This window comes from Podarcis melisellensis, assembly GCF_964234715.1.
Source record: "Podarcis melisellensis genome assembly, chromosome: 10".
NCBI classification, from domain to species: domain Eukaryota; kingdom Metazoa; phylum Chordata; class Lepidosauria; order Squamata; family Lacertidae; genus Podarcis; species Podarcis melisellensis.
Window position 1 is genome coordinate 58,852,877 of NC_138542.1, and position 21,836 is coordinate 58,874,712.

General features: G+C 38.9%; 1 protein-coding gene across 29 annotated transcripts in view; it reads left to right on the top strand.

The window, feature by feature from the left end:
- CACNA1C (calcium voltage-gated channel subunit alpha1 C) overlaps positions 1-21,836 on the top strand; it is a gene marked incomplete at its 5' end in the record, with an annotated part of 525,599 nt that overhangs the window by 337,161 nt on the left and 166,602 nt on the right. For 18 of the 29 annotated variants that reach the window (XM_081926667.1, XM_081926694.1, XM_081926693.1 and 15 more), the window contains 3 exons: positions 1,896-2,092; positions 18,209-18,312; positions 21,559-21,731. In XM_081926667.1, the coding sequence (XP_081782793.1) occupies positions 1,896-2,092; positions 18,209-18,312; positions 21,559-21,731 (474 nt within the window). Of the gene's footprint in view, positions 1-1,895; positions 2,093-15,888; positions 15,915-18,208; positions 18,313-18,702; positions 18,807-21,558; positions 21,732-21,836 lie in introns of those variants that run through there. The other 11 variants (XM_081926678.1, XM_081926695.1, XM_081926675.1 and 8 more) reach the window with 3 other exon arrangements.

Here is a 21,836-nt window from a genome sequence, read left to right on the forward strand (position 1 = left end):
GCCTATCCAATCATTGACTTCATGGTTTAACTTTATGGTAGAGCTTTCAGTCTGCATGGAGAGGGGTATTTTCCAGAGCTGAACTGTTGCAGTAGAATTTAGTGTCCCAAGTTCATCATATGCCACAACAAAATGGTTTTGACTTTTGTCATTAGCTCATTGATCTGGATATGAGCTGGCAATGTTAAGAGCAACAACTGTCATATCCTATTATCAGTATAGTTCCCAAATATAAACTGTTGTAAATGTTAATAATGTGTAGTCTGACTCAGTGACTCTAGTTCTAGACAAAGCTTCTTGGCTTGTTTTACTTTCACATACTCTTTCCATTTACAAACTCAAACAAACCATCCCTTGAGTCTTTTCAAGTAGTCATATAAGACAGAGATGGCAAAGCTTTTCAGGCTGAGGACCACACTGCCTGGTGCAACCCCTACAAGGGGCACAAGGCAGTGATGAGTGTGGCCAAGAAAATGGGTGTGAACCCCCCTCAGTCTCCCACAGACATGCACTTCATGCCCGTCACAGCACACATACACACAGCAGGTCACAGTGCAACACAGCACACACAGAAAGAGATGCACAGTTCTTTTTAAAAAGAATATATACTTTGTTTACTTGCAAAGATATTTTAAAAAATTGGAATCCTGCCAACCAGCTGCATAGAGAGAAAGATGGAGATAGATTTTTTTATCTGCTACCACCACCATTTCACCTTGCTCACTAAGCAGCTGCTTGATCTTTTCTCTATCTTTCCCACCTGCCCCTGTCCTTGCCTTTCCTGATTCTGAGGGGAAAGGTAGCAACAGTGATTGTGGACTGTAAACAGTAGGGCAAATGAGAATAAATTCAGTGATGTTTCCAAATTGTTCAGGAATAAGTATAAAACTGCACAGCATGAGTGGCTATTTAAGTCTGGTCTAGAGATGTTTTATATGTGCACTTATAAAGAAGGCAATAGAAGAGTCATGTGAAAAGAAGAGTACAAATAAATTCTGGCATTGCACTTGTGAGTCACATGAGTCAGTAAAAATTTTTTCCATCCATGTTATGTGGATGCATAATACTTGATGATGTCAAAGTGCCTTTTAGGTTGTTTTGAGATCAACTCATAACCTGTATAACATATTTGGGACTGTAACAACAAGAACAAATCTCAGGAATTGCCTGTTGACTTTGGGAGGCTTCTCTCTTCCCCTTGTTTGTTTGTGCCATCAAAGAACTAATTCCTGGAACTGTTTGCCTTTCTGCTCTGTACATCTTATCTACCTGTGGTACACTATGTTCTGGATTACATATGGCCTGATCTATTGGAGAATAGAAGCATTTACAGCAGATGATCTTTTGGACCAAATCAGTTTTATGATTTTTGTTTTGTTTTCTGAATTAGGTTTTTTTATTATTTGTAACAAATCCAAGAACCATATGAAAGTAATGCAGATTATAACATTTTTTACAAGCACAATGGCTATAGATGTCAAGATGGGGGAACTACTCTATTTGTTTATATCCATCTTTCTAGAATTTTATAAAGTAAAGGGGAAGTTAAAATACTTCTTGAAAGGTTGCTCCTGAGGTTTGAGGTGCCTTCCATACTGGCATGGAGTATGGCATGAGGAGCTATAGCAGGAAGAGGGAACCTGCAGAAATCAGGACCTTTCCTTCAACTGCCACACACAAGTAGAAGCACATTCCAGGCACACATTGGTATCTTTGGATCAAAGGCAGTATGTAAACTGCCCCGATTTCTATGAAGCACAAACACAGCATGAATATATAAAAAGTTAATTACAATTAATGTCTTCAGATACCTTGCCACCATTACAAGCAAATAACTCTTTGCCTCACCATTCAATTGCATGGATTTTAACAATTCTTTATCCCTGTTGTTTAAGATACACCAGCAGAAGAGGAACCCTCTCCTTGTGCACCTGTATTTGCACATGGGCGGCAATGTCAGAATGGTACTGAATGCAGACCAGGATGGGAAGGACCTAAGCATGGCATTACCAACTTCGACAATTTTGCCTTTGCCATGTTAACTGTGTTTCAGTGCATCACCATGGAAGGCTGGACAGATGTGCTATACTGGGTATGTATGTGAAATCAATCTGTGGCAATGTGGATACAGCACTCTTCTTATGTCATGCTCAAAACATGGGGCTGTCATTGCTATTTTGTTATACTGCTTGCTCTGTATGTCATGCAAATGGGATAACTACTGAACTGATACCTCAGCTTGATGTAGTGCATTAAAGGGGCAGTATGACAGGCCTTCACTGTTTGTTCTTAGCTTTCAGTGTTATCTTTCAATTTATATTTATTGATCAAGATTTTCACTATGCTTTTACTGACCAGTGTTTTCTTGCATGAGAAATGTTTCATACTGCTCCAGATTAATAAAACAGCACAATTTCTTGCTAACCAAATAATTACACTTCATTTAACCATCTTACTATCACTGGAAGCACCAGCCTCTAGATATCTATATAAATGAAGACTCTTGGGTCATACTTATAGGAATATCTAAATTGTTAAGCTATTTCCAACACACAACAACTGAAATTTAGTGTGTAATAATCTATGTCACCCTGATTACTAAAAGAAAAAGAAATCTAGAAACAGAATGGGATGAATCCAACGGTAGTCATCCTCAGAGTAACTATTTTAGGTCCATTAATTTCAATGGGTCTACTCTTAAGTAAAATTTAGATGGCGACAACCCAACATATCTATCTCTGTCCCTTGAAACTTAGGCCATGGAGTCTTCCTCATAATAACAGCCAACGTTCCACTACAGTGTAAGTCAAAGCACAGATGAGGACAGCCAGAAATCTTTGGTGACAGAATACAAACTGTAGTTACTAGTATTAGTATAGGAGTCACAGAGCTAAACGATGACCATGTCTGGGCCTATGGAAGCAGGGTTGTCCAAATCTAAACATTCCATAAATAAGTTTGTCTAATATTCCTTAAATTGTTCCAGAGAAGGAAGTTCTACTACTTTCCTGAGCAACCTATCCTCTTGTCTAAAACATTCTTAGACTGAAGAAATCTGTAGTAATGTTAGAAATTACAGCTTGCATCACAGACAAGATTTATGGTTTCATATACTCTTAGTAAACTCCTCTGGTTTCTTGAGTGAAGTGTCTCTGTGACTGAATCTCCATCACTTCCAGTGTCAGAAACAGGGGAAAAATTACAGGGGCAGTCACAGAAGGGGCACCGCTTATTTCTAGGTGGGCAAGTTGTTCTCTGAATGAAAAATATGCAATATGTTAACAATAGGAGTCCAGCAATGAGAGCAAGGGTTAGGGGCCAGGTTTGCCCCTTCCCCCCAGTTCCCCTCTGGTGCTGTCCATGCACTTCTCTAGCACAGATCCTGTACTAATAAGTCAGAACTGCAAGTTCACAGAAAACAAAGCTGAACAAGGCACACTGAGTTTCAGTTGTCATTAATATGATAAAGTTTAGCCAGAATTAGCTCATAGACAGGGTTAAAACATAAAGGTAAGAATTCCAGGGGTGCTTTCATGACCCTGCGAAGCATTTTCACTCATAGGAATTGGCATTCAGTTCAGTGATTGTGTGACTCTACATGTGACTTGAATTCTGGTTAGCAAACTACCTACTCTGTTGAAGTGAAAGAGGAAAGCTATGTGGACAGTGGAGCACCATGTATACAGTGGAGCCCCTGAAGCCACAGGGAATCACTTCATTATGGCACAGGCTTAAACTTGTTTGAATCCATCCTCTTATGTGTATTTAAAACTTTTTAAAAAAATCTAAAAGTAGCAGTCCAGCAGTCCAGTGGGGAACACCATCATGAGACATAAGGTTACCATCTGAGTTATAATCAGCACAGGACACATATATTAGACCAGTTTTTTTAATATCAAGCAAAATTGTTAATCTGACATGGCATAGATAGCTTTGAGAGCAAGAATCAACTTAATTTTATTTATATGTTTCTGTCCTATCTCCTCTCTATGACTTGGCATGGGGTTTAATTTAAAAATAATGCTTATACATATTGCAGGGTTTATTTGAAACAAAAAACCATCATGCCATAAAAAGCTTAATTCTAGCCACCAGAATCTGGCCCAAATGCAAAAGGTTTTCAAACTTCTGCCATTTCTCCTTTCCCCCACCAAGGCTTTTGTGAATTTACAGGAAAGGAAATTCCATTTTCCAATAGTATGTGGATTATTGTTTTGACATTGTAAGGAATTCTGCAGCATGCTCCCTAGATTGGGCCTTCTCTAAAAGTGTTGGTATCTAAAGCAGCTGCCTGGGTTGATTGCTTGCACAATTGGGTTGGCCCCCTTGCTGAGTGGATTATAACAACCCAAGGGAACAAGGTAGGAAGCCTGCAAGTCTGATGCAGCTGGTTTAGACATGCTGACTTGTAAAACTCCCTTCCATCCTCCAGCATCTCTGAAATTGCACTCTTGAGCTTTGATGAAAAAGCTTGAAACAGAAGCTCACAGTTGCCCTGGAAACTCCTGTCAGGAAATCAAATTGGGGAAGAAACCAGGCAATAGATATAATTTACTTTGCTGACAGCCTTGACATGTTTTGTGAGCTTTGCTTATCCCTCTGCAGCCTGTTGAAGCCCATTGAGGGAGATGTGGTGATGAGGAACACAGTGATATTGCCACATTTTTTTTAATGTTATAAACAGAACCACCACCCCACAATTTTCAGCAGCTGTGTTTGTGCTTTCTCACCATTTATTTTTAAGGGTGCATAGGCTTGAATTAGCATGGCCTTTCCACACAAGAGAATAATCTGTTTTGCTGAATGCACCTCTCTGCATGTTTCCTGTGCTTATTTTTTCTCCAAGAAAGAACTACTGCTTTCTTTTCAGATTGGTTTGTTTAGAAGGGGGAAACAATAAACACAGCAGATTTTGGCAGAGTTGTGAAATATAACAAAGAATAAGCCCAGGGAATTTTAAAAAACCAGTCATCGCTAATTAATTCCAAGTATCTCTTTGCCGAAAAAAGAAAAAAAGATGACAGGTATTGGGTGTTCATGTTTTGTGCCAGTGAGGAGCCATGATGCCAAGACAATTGCTGCCAATTCCAGAGGGCATATAAAACCCTGGATTGCTGTCACTTGTGTATACTACTTCATTTTAATTTGTTCTGATTTCAGATTGTCCATTATCTTGCTTTCTAAGTCACCATGTAGCCAGGATAATGTAACATTAGTCAGGCTATCACAGCACTTTTCATGAATAAAATGGATATAAGTTCTTCTTCAGAATATAGCTATTATTAGGAGAGAACTAAAAATGGATTGGTGACCACATCAAAAAACAAAAACAAAACAAAAAACACCAAATAAACTATCCTTTAAATGAATGCAAAAGGCACAGGCTACTCACAGTCTCTCTGTGATCATCCCACCTGTACAATATGGAAGACACTTGATTAATTATAGTTTATGATTCCTTGCAAACTAGAATTGGAAACCAGGGTTGATAGAATTTAGATATAACAGTGAACTATGGTTTCCCACAAACTATAGCATGGGCATGGCATTTAGTGGGTATTGCTGTACATAAGGAGATGGAGAGGAAGGAGCTCGTGAGGCTGAGGCTTCTTAGCTCCAAACTGTGGGTTGGTATTACATTTGAACCAATTGAGAATTTGCTGGGAACTAGAAAAGAGGAGGCCTCTGTCCAATGTCCTGCTCGGGAAGGATATATTTCACATTCCCACCTTTCTCTTGACCTTTTTTTAATCACTTTCTTCATTATTTTGCTCTTTTCTCATTCTTTCCCTAGCTGACGCTTTCACCATCACCAAATCCTATTTCTCAATCAATTGTTCCCAGCTATGGAACACTGGGATATAATATCAGCAGCAGTCTTTTGAAATAAATTTTCAAAGGTGTTGACTAGGGGAAGTGTCATAGTTCAGTGTCAGAGGGAACTGTCATTTTTGAAACAGAATTCAGTTCAGAATGTAGGATTTAATTTTACTGACTTTTCTTCCAAAATCAGTACAGTGGTACCTCTGGTTAAGAACTTAATTCGTTCTGGAGGTCTGTTCTTAACCTGAAACTTTCCTTAACCTGAGGGTACCACTTTAGCTAATGGAGCCTTCTGCTGCTTCCGCACCGCCGCTGCACGATTTCTGTTCTCATCCTGAAGCAAAGTTCTTAACCCTAGGTACTATTTTTGGATTAGTGGAGTCTGTAACCTGAAGCATCTGTAACCTGAAGCGTATGTAACCTGAGGTACCACTGTACAGTGGTACCTCTCGTTATGTACTTAATTCGTTCCAGAGGTCCGTTCTTAACCTGAAGCACCACTTTAGCTAATGGGGCCTGCCGCTGCGCCGCCGCCACGCGATTTCTGTTCTCATCCCGAAGCAAAGTTCTTAACGCGAGGTACTATTTATGGGTTAGCAGAGTCTGTAACCTGAAGCGTATGTAACCTGATGTGTATGTAACCCAAGGTACCACTGTATTGTTTTCCAATCAGTTGCATCATATGGGAGATATGCAGAAAGTCAGAAAGAACAAATGAGTTCAGTATGCCTATTTTGTCTGCTAATTATTTGCTCAGGTCCAGTGTTTTCTCCACTAGCCAACTGTATACAGGACAATCTGTATGCAGGGACTGGGTTGGAGGTCAGCTGTTGATTGGTATAGTTTTCCCAAGAGAAACAGGAAACAGTTACTGCCAGGCCTCTGTGAGTACAAAAATCTATAAGGAAATTATGGCAAAGAACAAGAGTGAGAAGCCAGACCTTTTCTGCCTTCTCTCTTGTCATCTATTGTTTTTTGCCTGCATATACATAGTGGCTGATATGGAAAGACAAGAACAGGCTGGTTAAGGCTAAAATGTTCTTTTTGCTGGAAATTCTGCAAAACAGTGATATATAAATGTGTGAATTAATTTATTAGTAGCTGAGTTATGGGCCAGTTATGGACTGTCAGTTGATTATTTCCAGGAAGTTTTCTAATTTAGGACTTACAATACTAGCAATTGTAGCCCACCAGTCATCCTTAGCTGAACTGAATCCCCCATACAATATCTCAGAATACAGAGTTAGTGTTGCTTGGAGTTTCATAATACTTTGATACAAAGCTGCAACTTACGTCAAGGTAACCCAAGCAGAAAAATCCAATGCAGAAGAAAAATGGACAGAGAATCCCACAAGATGGCTTCTGCTCTGCATGAGATCGTTTTGTATTGGTTTTTATGACTTGCTTTGTAACTTTACTATCATACAGTGTTCTTGGGAGGGGGGGAAGCGGTGATTTTGGTCATCCCCTATTGTTAATACTACTGAAAGAGTAGAATTTACTACTCTGTGGATACCACAATGGTTCCAACAGTAGGAGGGAATTTTCTTGTTGTAGGTGGGAGGGGAAAGGGGGGAGGGGAAGTTTGGGGTTTGTTCACCGTCCAGCTGTTAAACTATTGCAAGTTGCCAGCAATTGTCTTTTAGATATAATGTTTTCCACACGCTCCTATAACGTACTAATCATCCTGGAACAAGTATGGATAATTTTAAAATAATCACATTTTTATGGGATCAGCCATAAAATGGAGATAGGTTTGGAAGGAATTAAGAAAAGGTAGACCAGACTTGATTCTGGTCCAGGAGACTCACCAGAGGAGGAGGGGGACTACAATGAGTATGTCTCCCCTCCCCCCCCTCCCCTCCTCTGGGGGACAGTGGTTTGCCTCTCAGGGAACATCTAATACTTGTGGGGTAGCAGCATGTGTTGCAGATAAATCAGAATTTAAACCTGAACAAACCCTTAGTGATCCTGATCTACGTTACTTGTTTATCAGGGGCACATTGCAGAATCAGTGGCTGACTATTATGCACCAAACAACCAACAGGAAGAATTTGGGGGGGGGGGGCTTTGACAGAGCTGGAAAATTTTAGTTTACAAAGTGTAGGGCAGAACATGTCCAGAATGTGAATTTACCTTTACAAAAGACCTGAGTGTTCTACTTGTGATCAGTATGTTCCATTTGGTATTGAAGATACTAATATTCTTCAGAAAGCTGTAAATTAATAGATGCCCAGCATTTTCTACCTTGAAGCTTGAAGTATGAAAACATTACTAAAGAGGATGGAGAATTTATATCTTATTATATTTCTTACTATCTTTCTTTTCAAGCATTTAGTTGACTATGTCAATCATTACACAACATTTTATGCATTTTATGCTGTACAGTACACACACTCACACAAAGGAATCTTACATCTCTCTGTTGGGAAATGGAAAACCCTGAGCTTGGAGATTTGAAGCAATACTGTAAATCTCTTTCATGATAATCAGCCTTGTAAATGTAAATACAAAATAAACATAAGCAGAAGGGGAAAGCCCCTAGAATTTGAACTGAAATCAGCTCTAACATTTGGAGACCTAGTGTCCTGAAGAATATGTTCATGCTTACAGTCAGGGCTTTATCCTTTTCAGAGTGAATTTCCAAAGCTTGTAAAAGATGAAAAGACTTTTAAATAACTAAGGTTTCTAAGTACCAGAGGAATAGATGGATACTTCGTAATGCTGTAGAATTTGCAATGAAATAATAATCAACCCTCCTGTGTAAATAGCCTTTGAGCCTTATGGGTACTTTTTAAAAAATCCATTTGGGAAAAGCAGCGGTCTTATTTTTTTAAAAAAAGAACACATTTACGCTGCTGGCCAAGGTGACCCACTAGCAAATACACTGTGATCAAAGTCATTTTGAAGGTCCTTTAGGGAGTTTGTATAGGTCACACATAATCAGTGCTAAAATAAAATAGATTGGCATATCTGACTGGGCCAGGGACTTCACCCAGGGTTTTTTTAAAAAAGAATCTGACTCCTTATGAGATTGTAGATTTACAGGGATCTGATGACACAACTCAAATTACACAGTCTTATTTATTATTGACTATCACAAAATGCATTATGCAAAATGAGGATGGCAGGTTCTTATCATAGGATATAGAACCCATGTAAAACAGTCAAGTCCAATACTATGTATTTTAAATACAGTATTAGACAAAACCATATGCTCAGTGGATGGAAGCAGGTATTAAAGTCCAAGGAGGTAACCTCATAGCTGGCCAGAGAGAGCAGGAGCTAGAACTGAGAAGACAGGAAGCCGTTAAGACCTCTAAAATATTAGAGAGCAATAGAGTTTTACATTTGTTGATTCCTCAGCAAGACTTGTCCTTTTATATGCTTGATCATTTTATCCTAAATAATACTTTCCACCAATTTACCTGGACAGATGTTAAGCCAAGTGACCTGTAATTTTCTGAATCCCCTTTAAAGAACTGGTATGGAGGCCAAGCTCAGGGACACGTTATGTGTTGAATGAATTTATTTCGGTCACTGACCAGAGTGCCACATTACATGTTAGAAGATCAGCTATTTGATATTTGAGTTCTATAAGAACTCTTGGATAGATGCCATCTGCACCTGATGATTTGTTACTTTTAAATTTCTTAATGAGGCCTATTTAGCTTACTTCTTCAAATGTCCTTCCTGAAAAGGTCAATTCAGGCACAGGGTTGTGTCCTACGTCTTCCACAGCATGCAGACATATGAAAGAATTCATTCAGTTTTACTACAACCTCCTTATCCTCTTTTAACAAACATGTAGCTCCTTTCTGGACTAATGGTCCAACCACATCTCTAGCTACTTTTCTGCTTCTGATGTGTTTCATAAAGTATATTGTTGGCCTTTATGTTTTTGGTGATATCCACTTTTGCTTTGTTTCTAGTGTTATTGCCAAACTACCAGTTACTTAAATGTATGGCCACATTTCCTCACTGTGTCTCCTGGGAGTGTTTGATGAATATGTTGTCTATTCCAAGCACTGGATTAAAATACAAGTTTCACTGGGCAAACTTTAAATAGGAAATTATTGAAAACGATCAAACATCATTTCTAGAAAATGTAGAAATTATGGCTGGGACATATACTAGCAGATCTGCAAAAGAGCACCTCTGTATATGTGGATCAGGGTCTATTGAGAATCTTTTATATTATATATGATTCACCTAGAGCCAAATTTAATCTCCCCTTTTCAGACCGCCTTAGACCGCCTTAGACGTTCAACCAGATGTCTTTAAAATTAAAAGGCTATTGGCAGAAGTTGATAGGGTGGCACTATTTGTACTAGCAGCAAGAAAGATAAGGACAGCCTTTATGGATAATGCAAGTGCCAGACCCTAGGGATGCTGACCAGAAGAAATGGTTTTTTGGTGTGTGTGTGTTTTCTGGACATTGGACATCTCTTTTAGTCTAGTGCATGTAAAGTCTGTCGTTCTGTAGTTATTTGATTTGTGCTTATATTGTATTGTGATGGCCATTAGCTATAAACAATAAAAATCTATTGATTGATTGATTGATTGATTGATTGGTTGATTCAGAAAATATATGAAGTGTAGGCTACTGTGAACAGAATGGGCTGGCAGTAGAGAGAGATTATTTATGTGGTCCCCCATTCAGATTCAGATCTGCTTTGTTTTAACAAGGTGGCTGAATCATGTGGTTTCAGACTATGCCCTGAGACCTGTTGTATGCTATTTATTTAAAGAATTTTTACCCTGCTTCAATATGGCTAACCTGATTCACACAATGGCTGCCCTGAACAACTCAGTAGTGTTTGCTATATTTGTCCAAAGGGATTGCTGCTATGTTAATAAAGTAGCAACATTTCTTGGGGGAGGCAGAAGATGACTGCCCTTAATAAATAAGAAATCTGTCCCTCCTTGCCTGCATGTTAAGGCTACGCCACCAGAAAGTTCCTATAATTCATTCCCATGTTGTTGCTTTGTGAAGGATGAATAGTTCCCACCCTTAATAGAAAATGCTTGGTTTCGAGATAGTTGGGGCAAGGCAAGAGGATTGTAATTGGAAATGTATTATTGTTGAATGCAAAAAAGTTAGACAAGTACTTATTCTCTTTTTCCCTGGCAAATCACTCAATGTCTGGTTGTATAGTAGATCTAAGACTTAATCCTTTCACAAATCCTTATCAGACGTCTAACTAAGCAACTGTATCCCTCTGGGGTGGAGTATTGTTTAGGTTAGTTCATCAGGAACCATTACAAATCAATGGATTAGTTGCAGGCTTCTGGGGATGATTCCCTGCAGTTAGATAAGGGTCTCTGGCAATGCCTTGCTTTCTCTTGGCTCATTGCACTTTGGGAGAGAAGTAAATATGTTGGTTGAAAAGATAGTTCCCCTCCACCTCTGCTGTTATTACTGGCAGAGAGCCAGAATAGCTTGCTAACAGCCTGGCTCACTGCTAGGTGACTCCTTGCTTTTAATATTTTGTTCTCAGAGAGGAGACTCAGACTGCATCTGTAAAAATAAAAAGACAGGTTTCTGTATCAAAAAGCATTACTTGAGATGTTGCCCAGTTTATTTACTTGCATTGCCAGATATATAGATGGGATGCCAGTACAAATATTTCCATGTATGTGTCCATTCCTTATACAGTGAATAACAATGAATTTCATTGCTGGACAATATATTACACAAAGTGGCACCTCCCTCCTTAATAGAGGCAGTTGAATTGCACTGAATTGCTAATTGCTTTTGCATTCATTAGTTTTATCCTGCAAAGATTTAACTGACTCATCATGAAGGAAATAAAAATGAGACTTTATATGATAAAAAACAACCCCTAATATTTTGAGCAAATAAAAATCAGAGCAAGTTTTGCAAAGGATTGGAGCTCATATTGTATATCATTAAAATATTTTCTACCTGGAAATCTGGACATTTTCTTTCTTTCTTTCTAAAACAGTGTTCTTCCTCGTTTCTATTCTGGGCTACTATAACCACAGAGCAAAATGTTCTGTTGGCTTTGTGTGGCACCCTGACCCTAGGCAAATTTATTTGGGAGTTAATAGCACAATGCTATGCATGTTTACTCAGAAATCCAGTTGGGTGTCATTGTGGTGTATTTCATCACAGTAAGTGTGTTTAGATTGCAGTCCTAGTCAGTCCATTTTTTTCAGGGGGTATGCAAGGTTACGCAGTACTGGCACCTCTTTTGTTGTTAAAAAGTGTGACACTGTAACAACTTCATGGTGAGTACCGGCACCTATTTTTCTCTTCCCCTCGCGCCCAAACTCTGCACACTCTCTCTCCCCCCCCAACTTTGTGCTCTCTCTCTCCCTCCTGCCTGAACTCCGCGCTCTTTCCACAGGGTGTGGTGCATTTTGTAGGTGTCCGGTCCCTATTATAGGAAATTTTGTGAGTGCTCGGGCACCCAGAGCCCTGAGGAGATGGCACCTATGTGTGGTGCTCATTTTCTAGTGGGGTGGGGTAGAATTTGTCCTTTTAGTTGTTTTGTACATTGTTGTTTTTTCCTTTGCTTTTTAATTGATTTTACAGGTTTGTATTTTAACTTAAGTTGCTTTGAGACTTTTTAAAAATAAAGTGACAAACAAATGTGAATAATAATACTAATAGGTTGATGATTGGTGCCAGATGGTGCAGACAAGAATGAAAGAGCTGGCGGTCAGCTACCAAATGATATAAGGCAAGTTTTCTACTGCTACTATTCATAAAAATAAAATGCCCTGTGTGGAACACAACTTGGAACAGGTGTTATATAGAGCTAGGCAGGCCCATGTTCTTAGCTGAAATTAAAGGTGGCTTTTCCTGATTTACCCACCATGTGAGTGATGCTACAGCATAGCAGAGACTGAGGCAGGAACACCTTCAGAGTGAGAGCTGCTGTAGTGGTCATGGGCTCTGCTTTCTGAATTGCTGGTTTGAGTGCCCCCAACACATTGCACCCTATCAGGACACCCTGCTTCTACTGATTTCTATATTTACTTTTACCACAAGATGAGATCAGTTCCTTTTGTCGAGTTTTCAAGTTTTAAAATTAAGATGTGGAAGTTTTGGGCACTGTTGACAATATGAAGTTTCACCAAATGCAGTTCCATGTTTCTGTATGTACCACAGATTATCTCATAATAGAACTAAGAAGCTGGTAGATGAACATCTTTTCTTGGTGCAGTTCATGCAACTCATAAATAAGAAATTCACATAGAACCAAATGCACTATTAAGGACCAAAAAACTTTTTATGATGGAACAGTTATAATAAATACCTTAATGTGTGTGTGTGTGTGTGGTGTTTTTTTAAATGAACAGTATTGAAAACATCCTGGCAGATTTCATGGTCTGGTTTGGCAGTGCGTGACTGCATCAAATATTACTGTGTGCAAGTTTTTCATCTCAGTAGAGAAACTACGAAAGACTAGGCTTTGGACTCAGCTTGTTGTTGTTTAGTCGTCTTAGTCCTGTTCGACTCTCCATGACCCCATGAACCAGAGACTCAGCTATAAAGCTGCAAATACAGTGGTACCTCGGGTTACATATGCTTCAGGTTACATACGCTTCAGGTTACAGACTCTGCTAACCCAGAAATAGTACCTCGGGTTAAGAATTTTGCTTCAGGATGAGAACAGAAATCGTTCTCCGGCAACGGGAGACCCCATTAGCTAAAGTGGTACCTCAGGTTAAGAACAGTTTCAGGTTAAGAACGGACCTCCAGAACGAATTAAGTTCTTAACCCAAGGTACCACTGTAAAACATTTTAAGTGTGTTTTAAGTGCAATATACAATGTGACACTAGATGGCGATGGTGAGCCTTATGGAAATTCAATGTATTTTTTAAAAGGTTTTTATATGCGTGTAGATTCTACCCTGATCAGTAAAAAAAGTTCTGCAGAAAAAGCCTACATCTGCTGTCAAGGATTTGGGTTTGTGATTAATGGCTGTATAGTCAATGTGCTTTGGCAAATTGCCAAGAATTTTTTTAAAACCCAAACATAGAGTCAGGGTGCTCCTTTTCATAATAGAAAAATAATGTTCTGCTGATAGTTTCATGAGACTTTAGAAACAAGTCCTCCTAACAAGAAATCATAAGTCCTTCATAGCCAGCAGTTTGTGTAGAGGCCAAGTGTCCATGAAATAGCAACTGTAGCTCTATAAAATATATTTTTATGTGTTTTGTCACATATCCTATAATTGGTCCATCCCTGCCCCACACCAGGGTGACGGAGACATTGTGTCAGTATCAAATAAGTATAGGAATTTGGCATTGTTTATCTGCACTACAAATATACAAAGAACTAAACTGCAAATAAACATTTCTGTGGTGCAGCAGGACTGATTTCCCATTTACTGCTTCTCTGGCAGTAGCTCTGCTCCAGTTCTGATAGCTTGATAATTGTACAAACACAGTTGAACAGAGGGACTCTATCTGCAGGTTAGCAAGTCTGCTTGCTCTGTTTTTCCTAATTTTAGCAGCTTTTCTTAGCCCTATGCAAGTTCCATACCTAAAGGGCTAGCTCCTTCTGTGTAATCCTCCTTGTCCACTGAGGCCCAAAGAGGAAGCCCCAATTGGAACTACCACCAAAGTCTACTGAGATTGGTGTCCCTACTTGATTCCCGTATATACCCAGTAGATCCCTACAGTCTGCAGTTTCCAAATATCTCAGAAACCTGCTCCACAGTAACTCGTAGCAGAGCTGTTAGCATGGCTGCTCCTATTCTGTAAAATAACAGTCTTTTCATGATATGACAGGCATTTTCCAGAAACAATTAGCAATATTCCTGTTCCAACAGACTTTCCCAGATGGATAATTGGGGCTTTTCCATCACTGTCTGTTTGGTATTGTTTTAGTTTTGTTTTAAATCTGTTGTTTAATTCTGCTGTTTTCTGCATTTTTTTTAGTTGTTTTTGTTGCACACTGCCTTGAGACAATTATGGTGACTATAACTGTTGTTATTATTTCTGGGGACTCAGGAAAGGAACCCACTGTGTGAAACTCCTGCTCTGGGAGATCCTCTGCTCTCGTCTTTATTGGTTTTCCAACACTCACAAAAGACCTGTTTGTTTTTTGCACTGATCAGTGGCTGCATTTCTGCTCTTTCTTGATACTGTTGTTGTTCTGCTGCTGTTTCCTTTTGTGTTTTTAAATGTATTTAATTTGTGTTATTAATCATTAACATCATTAATGATGTTAGCTGAGTTGGAGGATAAATAAATTGTGCAACAAGATTAAATAAAAAACAGAAAGCTACAAAGTGACTGACATAGCACCACAGTAGGTGCTGCCACACTAAAGGCTAATCCAGACTTCATTTTGCACCACACTTTCCAGGCACAGGTCCACGTTTTGTAGGCCACACAGGTTTTGTTTTATCCCACTGCTTTCCTGAGAAAAACCATTGTTCAACACTGAATCGGAATAAGTTGACACAATTTGCTCACGAAGGCTGCAGTCTAACCATCCTGATGTTCCAGTTACAGATAGGTAGCCGTGTTGGTCTGCCATAGTCAAAACAAAAAATTTTTTTCCCTTCCAGTAGCACCTTAAAGACCAACTAAGTTAGTTCTTGGTATGAGCTTTCGTGTGCATGCACACTTCTTCAGATACACTTCTTCATCCTGATGTTGATGACTATGAGAGAGTATTAAAATGAATTGCAAGCCTCCATCAGCAGAGAGGAGTGCCACTGATGAAGGAGGAGGCTCTGCTCTGAGTGGCTGGGAAGCTACTGCTGGTGGCCCTCCTCCTGGGGAGCATTTTACCACCCTGTTCTTTAATTTATATTTAAATTGGCACTGAATGGCTCATGTACACACACACACACACACACACACAGAGAGAGAGAGAGAGAGAGAGAGAGAGAGAGAGAGAGAGAGCGAGCGCACTTAAATTAAGGAGTTTTATCATGCCAATTTAAAAATTGTTTTAAAAAACTGCTTCCTTTCCAACTCCAGCCATTTTAGCAACGTGTCTGTTGTTTTCAGTTAGAAACTTCTGATGTAAAACACGTCTGTTCCAGTAATGCAGCACTTTGTAACAAGGCATAGCAGAAATCAGCCATAAACAGCTTCAGTAAGTACTATGGTGCAGATTAAACAATTGATTTAAGCAGTGGCTGCTCAGGTGAATTGTACCCTTCCCTGCCCACATGACTTTGTCATGTCCACTAGAGTGAACAGAATGTGTCAGGATGCACCCGCAGAAAAATCACAATATTCCCAAGAGGGTAGAAAATCAGCTGCAATTTGCATTTGTAGCTTAAAATGGAAGAACAGTGATTATAGCTCTAGGAGCAGCCTAAAGCTTTTGGCCTTACCCCTTTCTCAACTCTACAGAAAATAATCCTCACGGTAACAACCATAATGGCAGCAGAGATAGGACAGATATCTCTGAGTCTGAAGAGGGCTACTTTTCTTTACAGCTGGCAGCATAGGGAGAGGTTTTTCCACAACTGAGAAGTTTTAGGAACCCTTCATAATATTATTTGAAAAATTAAAATATTTCATTGCACTGCAGTATTAAGTATATTCACATCCCTCTTTGATGAGTAAACAGCAGCTCCCCATTTTCAGAGAGGCAGCAGCTTTGGCAGTGGCAGGCAAAAGGATTTGTGAAATTTTAGCAACCACTTTGTTCTTTGCATGGGGACTAGATAATGAACAAATACCAAACAGGGCTTGTAAAGCATTCACAAAAGCAAAGCAAAAGCATGCCCCAATTTTATTCCATCTATTATATGTTTTATAGGTTAATGCAAGAAACAGGTTGTGCGCATCATTAGTTTGACCCAACAGGAATGCCTTTATAGTACAGCAGCTAGAAGGGTTACCTATATTCATTTGTCCAACACCCAAGTACAAAGACTCTTCCCTCCCTTTTCCTTTTGCCACTCAAGTGACTCTACACAGTGTAGAAATGTCCTCATTCTGGTGTCAGCATTCATTGTTCCTAATAGGAACAGAGGAAACTGACATACTGAGTCAGACTCAGTCCACGTAGCTCAGAATTCTGTCCACTGACTGGCAGTGCTTCTTCAGGATTTCGGGAGGGGGGGCACATTCCCAGCTCTTTCTGGAGATACCAGGGACTGAAACTGGGACCTTCTGCATGCAAACCAGATGGTCTATAATTGAGCTATGGGTACCTCCCTGGGCTTATACTGTACAGGTTTGCTTTGAATACAATGGCTTTAAATCTTTTGTAATCATTTGAAATTGAGGGGACAACCTGTTCAGTTGCCACAAGGAAGTTCAGGTGTCTTGATGCTATAGTAAAAAGTGGAAGTCTTAGTTATGAAATGTCAAAATTATACTTCTTTCCCTGCTTTTTTTTAATAACAGAGATGGAACCTGGAGGCAGGAAAATTGTTCTGCTTTAGGAATGTGCTACTTGAAGCCATTGCTTCAGACTATTTCATAAGAATGCTGGGCTTGATGCAAAATACATTTATGAGTAAAAATCAAGAGCAGAGGATTTGATTGTAGCTATATGGGCAGTTTTACCTTCCCCAGTATGAATTCCTGGATAATATTTTTTTAAATGCTGTGGTTCAGTCTTGCTGTGCCAATGGGAAGGCTGCTTTTTTACAAAGTGCATATATGCCTTGTTTATCCCAAAGCGGAAGGAAACGTGGTAAAGACTTGCAGATATTTACTGAAATATATATACATAATGTACTTTAGTATAAAAACAGTGGTAATCACAGAACATTTCCTTAACCCTGATCTCCAATTTGGGTAGTTCAGTACAAATGGTTACTCCGAAAACAACAAAAATAAACGTTTGAATCTTTAAACAAAACTAGATGGTTGCTGAGGCACCACCCAAACTGTATTCAATGTGACCATCTGCTTTGATAGAGCAGCAAATGGGGGTGGGGACACACACAGAGGAAAGGGTGTTTCTTAACTTTTTTGTTGTTATTATTTTAAAAATGTAATCTCTATCCAGTTGTTCACAAATATATTATGTCTATATTTTGTAACTGAGGGTTTCTCCCCCCCTTCTTCCTCTATATTTTAATATGCTGAAGGCTATAAATAATAATCTAAACAAAGGATCACTGGAGTAACTGAAGTTCTGTTTATCACCTAGCACATAATAAAAATGTTATGCTTCTCTTATATCAATGAGTAAAATAGGTGGCTCCCAATATATCTGGTTTAATTTCACTCTCATGGACACATTCTGTTTTCACATGGTATTTTAAGTCAAAGGCCCTTCAAAACAGCTAAAATTAGGTATTAGCTAAAATATGTCCAACTATCTGTTTTATCCACAGGCCTTATTTGCAAACCTTTCTGTCTTCTTTCCCTAATCCATTCTGCTTTCTGTCTCTATCTTCTAACTATCCTCCATCTTTCCAGATGCAGGACGCTATGGGCTATGAGTTACCCTGGGTGTACTTTGTCAGTCTGGTCATCTTTGGATCCTTTTTCGTTCTTAATCTGGTTCTTGGTGTGTTGAGCGGGTAAGCTGCTGGTTTTGGTGTTATTTTTTCCCCCTCATGCTGCAGGGCAAGACTCCAGAATCAGGGTTCTTCTGTGTCACCAGAATCCTTTAATTGTCACAAGCAAAACCAAGGGTTATATTTGTTATGATTTCTACATTGATTCCCCAGACTGTGTCTTTCCTGTGTCTGACAGGCAAGTTACAGCACAGTATACAGTGGTAGGAAATTCACTTGGTAAGGTGACCAAATACTTAACTCAATCTATACTAAAGTAGGCAGAAAATTTACTTCCTGGTTGGTTGAACCGAACAACAAATTCAGCACTGGTGACTCAAGTTCCCTTTAACTGGAGCCTTGTAATGCTCAGGAATGGAACTTTCCACACTAATTATCATTCCACTCTTCCAGGTCAATGATGCCATAGGAAGGGACTGGCCCTGGATCTATTTTGTTACACTAATCATCATAGGGTCATTTTTTGTACTTAACTTGGTTCTCGGTGTACTTAGCGGGTAAGCAGTACCTGGAAAAATGTTTGGAATTACTATTGTTGTTGTTTAATTACACATGCTTCTGTATTATTCTTTATGTTCTTTCTCTTGGGTTGAAGATATGGGCCCTGATCCAACATATTCCCAATGTCATCTGCTAATGTCAGTGGGATTTGGATCAACTTTACCTTATAAATGGACAGTGAAAGTCTAAATGGCATTAAGCAGCCTAAAGTAGTGGGGTGGGGGTTGAAAGCCAGCACTGCCAAAAGCTAGCAGTGCTAGGTGTAGAAAACACTCCCCACCCTTATATATAACATTGTTGGCATTGAAACTTCACCCCGATATGTTGCCCCTGGTGGAAGTAATGAATATAGTAAATAACATTATCATAACTCATGAGCTTATAACTAGAATTTATGAGTGGTTTACATGGGGTCTCAGTAGGGATTGGGAAGCACAGGTCTAATTACTTTGATTATTATTGGCTTGATAAACTGACATCACAGCAGAACTGGCAAATGTTGGCTATGTACTTGTGTGTCACAGAGGATTTTCGAAATTTTAGAATTTGAATTCTAAGACCCCTGAGTGATTAAAGCACATAAGTTATCTATATGCCATAGGTCTTTTCTTGTTATTACATTAGTGAAGCAGTTTCATAACCGTTTAATGAAATGTTGACCATAGAGAGAAAAATAATACCTATTGCTTATTGGGTGATTTCCATTAATTTCAATGGGATTATTCTGAGAATGACTAACGTTGGATATCACCCTATGCATGTGACATCATGGTAAATAAAAAAATGAATGAAAGTATATGAAACAAATTTTAACCTACTGATATGATTATTTGTTCAATTTATATCCCATCCTTCCTCTGGAAGGTGCTTCTCAGATTATTATTTTTCTTGGCTAACAACTCTCCATTGTAACTCCATTTAATCATTGAAGGACAGGGCAGGTTTTTTGTTTGCTTTGTTTCCAGTCTTCTGAAAAACAGGGGTCAGAAACAAACAAAAATGGTGGTAACATAGGAAAGATTTCAGTTTTTACATTTTATACATGTCAGTTTAAAAATGCAGGTTGCCCATTAGCTGTATAAACATTTGTTACCGTACACACTTAGCAGATTGCGGATTTGTTCTGAGGAAATTGCTCACATGAATGAAAGGGTAGTTCAGTCAACAAGCCTTTTGATAATTTGCTTTCTTGGTATGACAGCTAACAAGCATAAATAATTGATGCCCATTGTAAGATGTGGAACTGAATGGAAATTGCAGTCATTTCACAGAATAATGCCAAATAGGAATCATTTGGAGGTCATTCTTGGTCATATATTGATACTGAATAGATTCAAATTAGCACCATAGATGGAATTTTTAAAAGAATTTCATTTGATATTCCCAGAGACACCAGGCCTTCATAGATCAGATTTTAAGATACTGGTTTTTGTACTACATTGCTGTTGTTGCTGTGGAATGATTTTTCAAAAACACTAATTTTTCCAATATTATTATCCTTGCAATAACTCAATAGTAGAATTCCTTATTTGCCAATAATCTTGGCCATTTGATTGCCCTTTTCACCCATTGCTGTCCTTTTTATTTGTATATATTTTATTTGTATATATTGCTTGTTTTATGTTGCTATGGCTGTTGGCTAATGCGAATAAAGTTTATCTTATCTATCTTACTCATGTAAAAACACACTGATTCCCGGACCATCCGCAGGCCGGATTTAGACAGTGATTGGGCCGGAACCGGCCCCCGGGCCTTAGTTTACCTACCCTGGGCTAGAATTATTCAAAAAAAAATTTCTTATTTGCAAGCAGAAAGCCTCAAGTTCAGTTGTCAGATCTCTACTTAAAAAGATTACAGGGAGCAGGATGGGAAATAAGGATGGGAATCATTATTTCTAGTTGATATTTTGGGAGCAGTTGGTACACAGCAGCTATGAAAATGATCAGACTATCTAAAGAGGCATCAGACAAATATGAACACTAATTTTTCCACTTCCTGGTTCCCCATTCATTAAAGAGTGTTAACAATATTCAACAAGCCTTCAATTTGCAATAATGTTTATACCGTGCTTGGAAGGAGAAAGGCATTGGATTTCTCACTATCCATCTTTTGTTTACAGTTCCATTCCACCAAGCTTCAGCTTCTAGTAGAAGCACTTTGTTTTTTCCACATTAGTCATATTTGTGATGTATCCATCTACCTTATGGCAAAGCTGTCTTCTAGAACTGATCTACTGAGCTGTTTCTGATCTTCCTGAGGGTTAAGTGGAGCTTCTTGCAATCCTCCACTTTAAAGTCTTTATTATGAGATTCCTAAGAGAAGATGGAACAAAGCCTGGCATGATGACAGATATACATCGGCACATACAGAAGCTTGGAGTTTTGCCTTGAGTTGAGAAAAGACTTTCCTTATGTTACTGCAGTACAGATAATAGTTTGTTCAAGATTATTCAGAATAATATTTTTCTGCAAGCATTTTATAAGAAACAATAACAAAAATTATCATTAATTCTCTTTGAGAAATGATTTGAGATACAGAACAAGTAGCTGATATTAACATCTTAAAGATAAGTCATTGTTTATAAAACAGAGGAATCGCATGGATTAATATGGGTTGAAATTAATATGGACAGCCAAGTTACCATAGCATAGCAGGAAATTTATAATCTCCAGTGCAATTCAAGCTAATTCTTTTCTATCTTTCTTCTGGTCTCCTGTTCTCATCCTTTAATCCCCTCCCTCTTGCCAGGGAGTTTTCTAAAGAGAGAGAGAAAGCAAAAGCTCGAGGTGACTTTCAGAAGTTGCGAGAGAAACAACAGCTGGAGGAGGACTTGAAGGGATATCTGGACTGGATAACTCAAGCAGAAGATATTGACCCAGAAAATGAAGATGAGGGCATGGATGAAGAGAAGCCCCGAAACAGTAAGCAACTCTCCTCTGTTTGTCCTAGGGTGTCTAGCCAGCAATTAATGTTCTTTATGGGCTGCATTAATGAACCTATGCTCAGGAACTTAGAAGGGTGCACCC